General features: G+C 38.2%; 1 protein-coding gene across 5 annotated transcripts in view; it reads left to right on the top strand.

Annotated features, from left to right (window-relative positions):
• Tlk (Tousled-like kinase) overlaps positions 1–14,161 on the top strand; it is a 61,279-nt gene that overhangs the window by 2,841 nt on the left and 44,277 nt on the right. For 4 of the 5 annotated variants that reach the window (XM_018459268.1, XM_018459266.1, XM_018459264.1 and 1 more), the window contains 2 exons: positions 4,450–4,828; positions 11,878–11,963. In XM_018459268.1, coding sequence (XP_018314770.1) covers positions 4,798–4,828; positions 11,878–11,963 — 117 coding nt within the window. In that variant the 5' untranslated portion in view covers positions 4,450–4,797. The remainder of the gene's footprint in view (positions 1–4,449; positions 4,829–11,877; positions 11,964–14,161) is intronic. The other variant, XM_018459271.1, reaches the window with a different exon arrangement.

Genomic DNA, 14,161 nt, shown 5'->3' with positions numbered 1-14,161 from the left:
TCGTGTAGTTCGGGCTTAAGTCCTCGAAAATGCCGGCGCCCTTGGTTTACATCCGCACATAACCTCATCTCACCGGTCCTCTTTTAGAATTCGCAATGATTTCGAGCGTTGTCCTTTCTCCACTTTTCTCACTTTTTCAATCATACTCGGTTCTTACATTTAAAATCGTCTTGAGTAACAGTCTTAAGGTATCATGATCCAATCGCAGAGCTGTATTAATATCTCAAGACATTAGTTAAGCCGGTCTTCGTAATCGATTCTTACAGTTGAGACTGCTTGAGAGAGACTTGTGTGTGTGTGCGTGCGTGCGTGCGTGCGTGCGTGCGTGCGTGCGTGTGCGCGTGTGTGTATTAACGTCTTAAGACATTACTTAAAACGGTCTTAAAATAAAAATAGATTATGAATACCGACCATAAGACTAAACTCGCTATTTAAAAAAAGAAAGAAAGAGAATTGCGACTTAGAAAAGATAGATTTGTCTTTTATTTTGAGTGCGTATTATTCGGAATGGATTTCGATCGGAATCATTTAATTATTTTCTAGATTTCTATTGTATTTTCTAGAAAAAAAAACGGAATAATTCCGATTGAAATCTATTCCGAACAATTTTATAATACATGTCCTGGATATTGTATACTAGAATTTTTTTCTCACTTTCGCTAAATTTCAAACATGTATGCTTTAAAAAATATCCATGGGTTATAAATCCACATCATGTTGGTGTTAAAATCTATTTAATAGTGACAGTCATATAGACACTGCGTAGCATGGTATTCAATCCACACACACATCGATATTTTTTAAAATGTACCTATTACATTTAATTTTACAAGTACAAAAAGTGTACACTACGCCGTGAAAAAAATTTCTGTTTGAAAATGGACGAATCAGAATTTTCTGGTGAAATCTATTATAGGTAATTCTAGTTGAAATAATCAGCTATCCAATTATAATGATGGAAATTCTGATTGATATCAATCAGAATCTTACTGGAATTCGTTCATTTTTAACAGAAATTTTTCTCAATGCAGCTATAAAAAACAGACCTAATAAATCCAACGGAAAAGTCCTTCACATTTTTTAACGTTCAAATTTCGCGCTTGTGTATTCGGGATGGGTTCCTGATTTATCATACCGCCATTGGGTGCATCCAAAAGCGCAGAGCGCTCAGTGAGCTCTTGCATCTGATTGGGATATTCCATCAGAGCTAAAAATATAGACCAAACAGGTACAAGAGCTCACTGAGCGCTCAATGAGCTGTCATGCTTCTGGATGCACCTATTGGCTTCGTTCAGCAGATTCAACAATTGAGTGAGCGCTAGCTGCTATCGATGTATTCTTCTAGATAGATCTGGCGGTATTCATAGTCCGTTCTTATTTCAAGACTGTCTTAAGACGCTAATGCGGCCCTCCGATCGATTCGTGACTTCTTAAGATTGCACTTAAGACGGTCTTGAATATAAGATCCGACTACACTGAGAAAAAAACAAAAAAATTTCTGAAAATCCAAGTAATTTGTTTCTTGAATAGTTCCAAGTAAACATTTCTTTACTGCAAATAAATATTTATTAAAATGTAAACATATATTGAGAAAATTTGTTTTCAGTGTATAAATACCGGCCTAAAAGTCTAGTTGGATGATCTAGAAGAATACACCAATAACAGAGAGTGAGCGAGCGCTCACTCAACTGACGAGTGCTGCCGAATGCAGCCATTATGCGCATTGCTGCACCTGATAGTAGCACTCTTACGTAGTAGCACGTTTCCCTCCCCTCCCCTCCCCTCCCCTCCTCATGCTCTCGCTGGTCTTGGCTTTCTTTCCTCCAATATTACGGCGCGGCGGATGAGGCGTACGGAGAAATTATTCCCGGAGGTGAAAATCTCAATCTCTCGCGTGGTTATTCGGCTTGTTCGGGCCCGTGCGCGGATAAGGAATAAGGATACTCGAGACGAGCAAAGTGGCGCGCGTCGATTCCGCCGTCGATCATCGGTTTACGGTTTATTTTCTCCCAGGTTTCGTTCGCCTTCATATTCATGTGCCCGACGCTCGGTACGTACATTGTTCATCGCGTATAATGCATTCCTTGTTGACGGACACTCTCCACGCGGCCGAGGACTAATTTGAGAAGCGATCTGCGACTCGCCTCGTCAGAGTACGATCGATCCGTTCGGCCAACTCGATTTCCGTCGCAGGACGACAACGTGGTGTATCGTAAAGAGGATAACGGTGCACGACGTGCGCACGTGTCTTTTCGCAGAGACGAACAGAGACGAACGAATCCGCAGAGCGAGTCTCTCGAAGCAGGCGCCGATCGATAATCGTTCGATGGCACTCGCTCGAACTATGCTGCGTTCAGCAGAAAAGGAAGTTTTGCAACTGTTGTAAAATTCTTTAATATGCTTGGTCTTAGGCTTTAAACAAAATGAAATGAACAGGCAACTGGCAACAGAAACGCGGAATAAGAGATTTTCACTTGTCAGAAACCGTGTCTACTATACTGTTAAATCTATAGTGTCAAATTTAACCTAATGCGAGTCGCCATATGCTCCTACTAAATATATCGTTATTTTTTTACTAAAACGATAATTAAATTTGACGCTATATCGTATCAGATATAACCATTGTTTTAGTATAAAATAACGATATGATTGAGTAGAAGCAGTGGCGACTCGCATTAAGTTAAATTTGACACTAGATTTAACAGTGTCAGTGTCTTTTACTTCATGCTGAGAAAAATTTCTGGTCGAAAATGGACGAATCAGAAAATTCTGATCATACCACAAGCAGATTTCTGCTTTTCAACTAGAATTATAATTGATTTAGAAAATTTCTGATGTGTATATTTTCAACCAAAATTCCAATTAATGCAATCAGACTCTTTTTCTAGTAATTGTAAATATTTACACGCTGCAAGTGCTTTCTTGGTCAATTCTGGGAGTAAAATTCTTTCTTCTATTAGTCAACGAAGCATTTTGTACCCTAAGTGGATCGCACCTTAGAATACACGTTTCTGATAGAATGAAATCTGTTTCCCTGTTACCTGTGCTTTTCATCGTATTTAAGGGGATCGTAAAGTCGACTGTTTTACCGATTCAGTAGTAGTAGAATTTGCACACCTACACGGAGAGAATTTTTTCTTAGAGTTTACCCTGAAAATATGATAGTCGTGGGACAAAATTGTACTTGGAAGAATTTTAATGTAAATCTCTCTTATTCATTAATAAAAAAACTACAATAAAGTATAATATAAAATAAGTTTGATTAATTTTACTGAAGTGCATGGTAAAAATCTTTAAAATATTGTATTGTATTACAACTACCATATTTTCAGGGTAAATTTTAAAAGAAAATTCTCTTCGTGTACGATTTACCGATTTACGTGTCATTGACATCACTACGCTCTGCTACATCAATATCGCATGCCCACATACGTACAAATTTTCTAATTAATCTTTTATATTGGAATGGACCTAAGCCTAATTCTAAGAACTCAATTGTTTGTTTATGTAATCCTTAGTTCAAATGCCAGAAGCTAATAAAACTGATTTTCCAATTTTTTTGTTTTTGCCGATCGACTTGGACTACATTATATTTTAATTGTGAAAAAGAATCTTTTAATCTATGTAAAGGCAGTTAGAAATTAAGTATTTCAATACATATTTGAAAAATAATCAGTAAAACAAACTTTAGGATCACCTTAAGGCTTTACCTTTCGTTCCTCACTGGATTTAAGCGACGTCTACAATGAAAATTTAAGGCGCAAAACTTAAGTCTTAAGCCATAAGAAATTGACCAATCATATAGCGTTTTCCGCTGGAAAAACTAGTGCAACATTAGTGCAATTAAGTGCAAATCGGTTTATACATTTTAGTGTTAATAAATAATTTAAACCTTTATGGTTATCATAATCTTATAAGGAATATGTTATTAAATTATTTATTAAAATTGAAAGTATGTAAATTAATTTGCATTCACACAATTGCACTGGTGTTGCACTAGTTTTCCCAGTGAACAACACTAATAGTCGATTATTGTTCTCACATTCGATTATGGTAAATTTTTTTACGGCTTCAGGCTTAAAGCTTCAGTTTTATGCCTTAAATCTCATTATAGACGCCGCTTAAACTTACAAACCAATCATATTAAAAGCCTATTTTATCGTTGCGTAGTTGTAAGAACGTAGTTCTTAAGAATTGACCAATCACAGTCGAAAATGAGGAGAATGTTCGACTACGATTGGTCAAATCTTACAACTACGCTTACTAAATTATAAAATAGGTTTAAAGAATTTTACAACAGTTGCAAAGCTGCTTTCTCTGCCGAACGCAGCCAATAGTAACGATCGAACAAGTTTGCGATCCGCCCGATCAGAAAAACGGCTCAAAAAAAAAAGAAGGAATGGAATGTTCCTGGCGGTTCTGTAGACGCGCGTGGTCATACTGTTACAGAAAGGAAATCCTCGCGTACTGTCGCCGGAAGTGGCCCACCGGGTGGCCGGGTACTGATCGGGAGTGCGCGAAAACCTTACGGATGGTCTTCGCGGTGCGGCCCACCCGGTACATCGGCGATCGAGAGAGTGTAGTGTGAGATCAATAATGAGACAGGTGCTCTCATTGGTGTAAAACGATGCGGCGGAGCTGAGAGTTTTGTCGGGCGGCACTAGGGCTCATGAAAAGTGTATCCGGCGCGCGTAACGACGCCGTCGCCGTCAAGGACCAACGTGCCGCGAGACATTCGAGCGAGTTGGATCAGTGTAATTATAATGTAGTGCCAACTCTGCAGATGGATAAACAGGGATGACTGATAATTGCTGGAACTCTGGTGGTGGTAAGTGTCTTTTAATTGACATTGCACATCCTCTTTTGCAACTCGCTCTATTTTTTTAACCCTTTCATCCATTGCTTAGGCAGATTAACGAAAGTGTCGAGCGGATTGGTTGAGATCCTCTCCGAGCTGTAGACGAAAGTGACTCGAGATATATGTTTTTCTCTCTCTCTCTCTCTCTCTCTCTCTCTCTCTCTTTCTCTTTCTCTCGAATTTCGGGACGCCCGGTGTATGAAAATACGGATGTTATTTCGGTCTTATAGTACACGAGATTAGATAAGTAACGCGAGGATAAATCAGCCGAGGAGCGGACACACCGTCGCGTCGGTTGGTAGCTCAATTACGTTTATGTATATGTATATTACGAGATGCGAACGCGAACGCTGTGGTGTCACTTGGACAAACGCAAAAACTTATTTTCCAACATAGTTAAGCCGTATGTAAATGTATTGGTAATAATTTTTTATTCACCTTGCGCGTAAAAATACTCTCGAGATACGAAAATAGCCTTGAGAACGTTGTAGGCGATAGGCGAACTGTTTTGAAATCTTTCGTTATGTTGAAAATATCAAAGGCGATAACGCGTTCCTCGCGAGTGATTTCGCTGATTTCGCATGATCACAAAGTTGCAAAATGATTATCTCAGAAAATTCGCCGTCTTATTATTTTCAGTTGCTCGCTCGATGTTGTTTCGCCCGAGAGAACTCTGTTCTGTAAACTCTTTATCGTGTCGATCTTTCAACATTCACTGAGATATAATATTGAAGGTCTCAGTTGACCCCTGTTCGACCACGCTATCTTTCAAACAATTGTTGAGTTTATTCAAGAAAAAATCCATAACGGACTCAATGATGAAGTTGGCATCGCATACTTTTACATTATTTTTTTGCATTTAATCGTCAGAACTCTTTTCGAAACCCATCAGGAACTCTAGAACTCTATTAATTACAACGAAATTTTGATAATAAGATACCAACTTCACGAAAGTTAATTAATGATGTCCATTTCTACCAATACAGATTAACTTTAATCTCGGTTTAATTTACTTTTTATCTTTTTCTAATTTATAGAACTAGAGAGGAAAAGGTAAAAAGTAAGTTAAACCGAGATTAAAATTAATCTACATTGATAGAAACAAGCATAAATCCAGTTTGCCATTTTATGTAGCCGAGTGTCCAGCAGGGACAGCTTTTTCTCCTGTGAGAATAATAGCGAATTCAGTCACTTGCATTACCTACACTAGATTAGTGCATACTAAATTAGTACTGCTACATGAAATTAGCAAAGTTAAATGTACACTGAAAAAATGTACTAAAGTTTAATAATATATTTTAATAAACGTATTAAATATTTTAATAAATATTGTTCGAATAGTACTAATTAAATATTTACTAGATGTAAACATATATTTATTTGTATACAAGAACCATCATTAATTGGATTATCATTTTTTTATTGAAATATATACTATACGTAAACATTTAATTAATATTATTGAAAAAAACATTGAAATTTAATAATTTTTTTTATCAGTGTAAAAGCATGTAAATATTTCAAACGATTAAATAATGATATTATTGCGTTAATTAACAGAATATATTATTTTCATTGTCCAAGTAGAGTATATTATACCACTGCTTTTAAATACTTTATATAGATATTTTCATTGTTCTTTTATTTATTTAGATGTGAAGCAGCCTTTTTAATGTACTAATCCAGTGTAGCGAGTGACCGATTTCACCATAAAATCCCCGCTAATTGTGGATCTTGGGTGCTTTCCATTTAGTGACATAACGACACAAGTCGACACAAATGTCGTTCTACCTTCTTTGCATTCCACGCGTAAAGACAGAACTGACAGAACGATACCTGTGTCGACTTGTGTCACTAAATGGAAGGAAGGCACCCCTTATATAAACCACGTGGCAATTCCGATAACGTTACACGTTAACCGACTAATACCTTCCGTTTTATCGCGAAGGGAAAATGCGGAGAATGAAGAGTATCGACGTATACAAGGAGAGAAAAAAATACTCAATATTGAAAACAATGTATTTAATTTTTACAGAATAGCGATATGGAATGCGATGATTGTCGTACAGTATATGCGAACCGCTGCGTCCCACGTTGCGCAAGTTGCACTCTCGCATTCATTGATTAAATCAACGCGATAGTTTTTCTCATTTTTGTCGCAACGAGGAACGCGACAGCGGCTACGCGGAATAATAGATTCCCGTGAAATCATTTCAATTAGTCATCCCTCAAATGTCGCCAGTCATTACGGAGAGAGAAGCAGCGACGATAAAGTTCGTGCTGCTCTCAACAACCTCTGTCGCGTTTTCAATATTGCCGGGCAAACAAGTGGATCGGTTCTCGACAGCGTCGCGGTGCCATTGGTGATGCTGCCGCTGCCCGCTGCCCGCTGTTCGCGTGGCACACTTTTTTGAAGGATGCAGGGGATTCGGCTGATGGACGCGACGCGCGAGTAATGCATTCGCCGTGTAGGTAGAACCACCGTTCGCGAAATATCCCGAGCAACGTCTCACATTGTTGCTAGCGCCTCGCTTTCTCCGCGCCTTTTGTAGAACGAATGAAATTCCAGCCGTTGCCAGTCGTGACACTTCTCCGATGTAAACGTCGCACGCGAAGCTGAAGATGCCGGTTGTTTTCTCGCTCGCGAAGATAGCGAGGGCGACGGATAAAAAGTTTTTTACGTCATTTGGAACACAGTCTGCGCGTGTACGTTAAACCCCTTCAGACCTAATTTTATTAGAACCATGTTAAACTTTTTTTTTTAATTCGATGTAAGCACTTTAATAAATAATTCTCATACTGCATAATTAATTTTTTTCAAAATTTTCACTATTTTTTCAACATATATATTATTATGTACATTTGATCTCGATGACGTCGATAGAATTAAATAATTTCAACAGATACGTCTTCAAATTTGGTGTACATTAAAATATCTGCACAGAGAGTCTGAAAGGGTTAAATCGACAGTGTAAGGCTTTTATTCTATATTCTTAACGACTCTAATTTAACTCTATATTGTTACTCTATATTGTCGTATGCGCAGGTTTCGTACATGATAAAAATATCTGCGCGAAGACAATGTAGGTATAACGATATCGTTACTGTCATTAAGAGTTACAGAATAGGGACCTAAATACTTTTAATGCGACGAAATCGAATATATTCCTGGATTCGTCGCGCGACGTTACACGCTGTGTCGTAAAAGCGCATTGTTTTGGATTGCACAATTAAAACCTGCGCCTCGGCGAACCGCGTCTATCTTCTTACTCGGCGAGTACGTTCGCCTATCCCAGGCACTACGAATAAAATAGCCTTGCCCCCGTTTTACATGAAAATTGTGGCCGGCGACGAGTTCAATGACTGCGCTACTGCACTCGCGCGAGCGAGCGTGGCTTCGCGCGTTCACCCGCTCGGATTTATTGACCGGCCAGATGCGTTCCGGCCGGCTGTCCCCCCCTCCCCGTCCAAACTGGCTTTAATTGTCGCATACCGCGACGATCAATTATCTCGTCACTTTCTCAATTCTCTCGTTGGGCGTCGAATCCGAACGCGCGCGGCGCCATTATTACCTGCGATCCGATCGCGATCGCGATCGCGGAATGGAAAAAGATCGTTAAACATCAACGTACAAAACAACGTTGCGCCGTTTGGTAACGCGCAACGGCCGGTCACGCATCGTGAACGTGTATAATGTCTTTAACGGATTGCAGTGATTCTCGAAAGTAACGGCGAGCAGTGCGACTCATTCAGTCGTGTGTACGTGTTGATAACAGACTGAAGAGAGAGGGACGATCCCTGCTAAACCAATCTATGAAAACTGAAGCTCGTACACCGACAAGAAAAATTTCTGATTAAAAACCAACTTGAAGATTCTGATCATATCAGAATTCTGGTTATCTCAACTACACCGAAAAAGAATTTAATAAATTGTAACAAGTATTTGTTTGAACAGTACTAAGTATTCACTACATGTAAACATATATTTATTTGATACCAAAAACATTAATTTAACTATCACTTTTTTTATTGAATAAATATTTATTTACTAAAAAGAAATATGTATTAAGAGTTAGTAATGTTTTCACTGTACATTGAGAAACTCATTTAGTTGAATCAATTGACTTCTTGTTTGGATAAACGAGTTTATCAGATGTCAATGTTTATCAGAAACAAGTAAAACGTTACAATAACTAAATGTTCTGCTTTAACTAAATTATTTTATTGCATCAACCAAGGATTTTGTTTGTCAACTAAATGTTCCTCAGTGTATAGCATTTAGTAGATTTAACCAGAAAATTTTGATCACATTCATCATAATTCTGATAATCTGAACTAAAATTATAATAGATTTAGCCAGAAAATCCTTTGTCCATTTTCAAGCAGAATTCCGTTTAAAGCAATCAGACTTTTTTTTCCTAATGTACGATACACGTAAGTAAATCTTTTTGTTGGCTCGCATGCGTGTCGTCTCGCTAGCCAGTGAATTTATAGAGATCTGTTACTTACTGAAGATTTCATTTGTAAATATAAAAAAAAACGCACCGCTCACCGTGGACTTAGACGGGTTTAAACTCAACGATAATTTTTTTCTGGGAAACTACGTCCCGCCGGTAGTTAACTAACCCTAGGGTGATTCTTTTCTCGGATAGTAGTTTCATCCGTAACGTGAATAATAAAGATGGAAAGGCACGCAATGCATGTAAGCGTGTGCTTTGTTTAACGCGCAAATTATCTATTATTTCTGTTCGCTGTCGATTCGACTAATTTTACGAGACTGTCTCCAAGTCGTACGATAGAATGTGGTTTATTCACGGAGAGGATCGACGGGCGAGTTAAATCCAATCCGTTTGATCGAAATAGATAATACTTCGGCATAACGTGGTCCCGCAAAACGCTAATTATAGCACTCGGATTGCGCCGTTTACGGTTTACGACCCGTGGGATGTCCATTTTATAGCGCGCGCGGTAATCATCAGCGGCTTCGGTAGCATCGCGGTGTTACGATCGAGGATGTTGTGTCAGTGGGCATTGAATACCATTGTCGAAGCGTTCGGTAATTGCAGTTCCGAAGGTGGCATTCCTATCCGAATTTTCTACTTGGGGGAATTCGGATAGGAATAATCGGTTCGTCGAGGACAAGCGTTCTCGTTTTCCCCGCATTTTTCCTCGCTCGGATTCGTCCAAAGATAAATCCTTTGCGATGCAATTCGTTTTGAAGTTTCTTACAAACCCACGCAAAGGAATAAGCATTGGTGCGAGTACGTGTTCGTTCGCGCTGGTTGGAGATGCTTCGCGGAAAAGGACGGTTCTGCTGAAGCATCTAAAAGATTTAGCTGAATACAGATCTGAAAATAATTTTGTTCAACTATCAAAATAATTATGTAAAACGCTCAAACTGGTTGCTAGGATATCTGAATTTGTTGCAGCATTGCTCGAATTTCCTATACTGTTAAATATCAAAGGTACAATGGAAATTTAATTCTTTGAGTTAAATAACATTTTATTTGTAACTTTCATGTGTCAAAGTGTTGTAAATCAATCCATTTCTGTAGTTAGTTTCGAAGCAATCAATGTCCATATTAATTCTAGTAAATAATAAATTACATCTGAATCAAATTTAATACATTGTCTTAAGTTGAATAGTTTAAACTCTATTGTTTTAATTAAATTAACGACATGTCGAATAGGAGTAGTGGCGATTTATAGAAATAATTAAAACTAACTCAGATTGAATATATGTATTATTTCAACAGTGTACACAATTATTTTTATCGTCCAACAAAATCATTTTTAGATCTGTATGAAAATTTTTAGATATTTTAGCAAATCATTTTTTCGTGCCATCTAATAATTTTGTCTTTAAGTCCCTGTTCTGTAAACTCTTAATTACAGTGTCGGTTATATTTGTCGTTGCGCACACGTTGAAAAAGAAATTTACTAATATTTCTTTAAATAATATTTTATATTGAGTAAATAAATATTTACTCAATAAAAAAAAAAGATAGCTAAATCAAATTAATCCTCCAGCACCACTTTGTGTCTTTTAAGCTCGTGTAGTCGATATCACGTTTTCTCAATTCTTATTCAGATTTCAATATGTAAAAAAATAAATAAAATGCGGTTCAGTTTTTATCACAGCAAAAACTTATTGTTAAAGGTTTCATAAGTGTACATGAATTTTTTCAGATTTTTACGTAGTCCGGAACCATAAAAAATACATGCTGTTTTCCTCGACGGCCGAGAGTGTAAACAATGATCGAAAATTTCTGGGTGGTGCTGGAAGGTTAATGGTTTTTGTATCAAATAAATATATCTATACATTTAGTAAATATTTACTTGGAACTATTCTAGTATTTATTAAAATTTAATTTTTTTCAGTGAAACTTTTTTACCAAGTATAAAGCCTGCGCAACAGCAATCTAACGATGTCAATACTTGTCATTAAGAGTACGGAATAGAAACCTTATTCTCGAAAAAATATCGCATACGAAATTACTAGAGAAATATATAATATACGTAACACAGAAGATACTATAGTATTCTTGTACATTTTTGTGTGGGATATTTTTCAAGAAAACGGTCCTTGATCTTCACGTGTGCGAACAACAATAGGGAAATCGCGGTAAATTGCAACGCGCGAATATCATCTTCTGTGAATGCTTGGCGCGTAATAGCATTATCCGGCATTTAATATCGGCTCTATCCGGCAACTTTTGCGATAGCTCGTTTCTCTTTACGTTTTTTCTGCACGGCTAACCCTTGCTTAATCTTTTTCTTTCCTTTTCTCGTTCTCTTCGTCTCGTCTTCATTTCTTTTATTCTGATATATCGCGTCGATTTCGCCATCAAATCAGTCGAGAAGATCTCGGAGAGCACATCGATCCGTATGCTATCGACTTTTTAGATCTAAATCGTCGATACGCTTCTCGATTCTTATCGCAGATTCTTCGTTTCTTTTGCCACCGACGCCACAGGCGAAAAGGTCGAAGTGTAATTCGCTGTGACTTGTTGTTGCAGGCGCTGGCGTCAAGATGGAGCACTTTCAGGCCACCCTGGACCCAAGGAAGCAGGAGTTGTTGGAGGCCCGCTTTCTCGGAGCGAGGGTGAGCTGCCTATAGCACACACGCGATTCTTTCTCTTCTATTCTCTTATCCCGTACAAAGATATTCTTCTTTATCATTTTGCGAACGTCGAGGAGAGAAAACTCAACATTGTTCAAAATAATGACATTAGGCGATGGCGAATCGTCCGCCTGGCGATACTCGCCTAACAGATTATCACTCAGCTTATTGATACACTATCGACTTTATCGACTTCGGACCGTTGAAACGAGTAATTAGCTCGTGAGGCAGGCACGTGATAGTTGCTGCAATAGTTGCTGTATGTCGGCGCGAAGCGACTTGCATTTCGTCCGCAAATTTTCCACTTATCGCTTTATCACGTGCTCAGGAGCCCGTCAACGTGCATCGCCAGAACCAGAGTCGACCTTTATCTCGTGACGAAACCGCGACGTTCCAATTGTCACGCACGTCGCCGCCAACATGATTGTTCTCGTTCTCTCCATCATATACCTGAGCTTTCTACTAGTCCTTAATACCGGCGATGACGAGAACGCCAGAGATCGGTCGCAGCTCGATCCTCTGATAAAATCCGACCATTATTATGTCACTGGCGTAGAGCCAATAAACGCACGCTGGAGTCAGGTTCGGCAGGTACTCATTACGGAACGAAACGAGTCGCACGCACGCGTAATAAAAGGAGACATTCGTCCGAGATTTTACGACATCGTCGTTAATTGTTTTTCTTTTTTTTTCTACGATCTATCGATAGCGACGTTCGGGTGTGAACGCGGCACAAGTTCCATGGGTATCTCTTATCTGAGTAACTATGCAACACAATAACGCTAGATAATTTTCTTAACTGTAGACGCGCGATGGCAACTACCTTTACTTTCTCTAAAAAGAAAAGTATCGAAACGATATAACAAAGTAGTATAGATTCAAAGTCGGTATTAAATGCGGGCAACGCAAACCAGAACGTCGATGTGACGGCGCTTAAACATTTCTTTTGTTCAAACAACGGGGAATAATTGAATGCGAAAGAGTAATTGTACGGTTTGACGATGATCAAAATGAACGATCGGTACGTTCAAAGCAAAATTTTGTTTGAATAAAAGAATTGTTTTACGCGGAGCAACATTGTTCTAGCGCGTGTCGGTCATGTGACGCTTACATCAATACTTGCATTAATAACAATATTTTACGTTATATTTCGATAACGTAATGTGTGAACGGACCGTTAAATTTAAGCATATCTGGCCGTGATTAATTTATAACTGTACAATATCGCACGCGAAGGATCGATACGATCACACAGATCACGATTCTAGTTCTTTTATACCGGAGACGACTCATTTGTACACGTCGATTCTATTTTCGGCAAATTACGACATCACGATATATACAGAGTGTCCCGAACAAGGCTTTAACGTAAGAGGTTCGCGTCGCTTCGTAGTGATTGTAATTCTGTGTTAAATTAACATGTACTCTCTAAAACTTTTAGAGTGAATTGTCACTCCGAAGAGTGAAATCTCACTCTTAAAGATTGAAAATTAAGTCACTTTTTTTTCAAGAGACTGGCTCAATTTTCATTCTTTCCAGTGAGATTCCACTCCAAGGAATTTAGAGAGTATAATTAAAACATTTTTTCGATGTCGTTTCAAGAGTATGAAGCTCGCTTTTTTAAAATTCTTTTACTCGTCCCAAGTCACACTACATACTCGACATAAAAGAAACTTACTCGTTTAATGTATTATTTACAACGACCCGCCTATATCGATCGTACTTACATTTATTCAGACGTTTAGTGTTCGCGTTTCTCAATGACGTAACAAAGAGTATCGACGAGCGGGTGTCATCTCTGCGGAGAGATGGGAGGGAACCAACTGTCTGTACATACAGCTAATACAGTTGATACGACATTATTAAACATGGCAGTATACTTATTTGATATAATATCTTCATTTTTGGAATGCTCAGTATGATCGTTGATTGGCTCTTATTCTGGATTTTTAAATCAGCCATATCATCTGAAGAAAATTACAATAATACTCGGTGTCCCAGAAATGGAATCATCGGTGGAATCGATGGAGTTAAACATGTATATAACTATTTGCGGAATAATATATAAATATATATATATATATATAGCTATAGCGGAACGTTCACAGATATGCGGTATGCCTATATTATCGGGTCTGAAAGTATGAAAGATGGAGAGAGAGAGAGAGAGAGAGAGAGAG

The sequence above is a fragment of the Mycetomoellerius zeteki genome, unplaced genomic scaffold (genome assembly GCF_001594055.1).
Source record: "Mycetomoellerius zeteki isolate Tzet28-1 unplaced genomic scaffold, Tzet1.0 scaffold81, whole genome shotgun sequence".
Lineage (NCBI taxonomy): Eukaryota > Metazoa > Arthropoda > Insecta > Hymenoptera > Formicidae > Mycetomoellerius > Mycetomoellerius zeteki.
The sequence above is the reverse complement of the archived record's forward strand: the minus strand, read 5'-3'. Positions and strand labels throughout refer to the sequence as shown.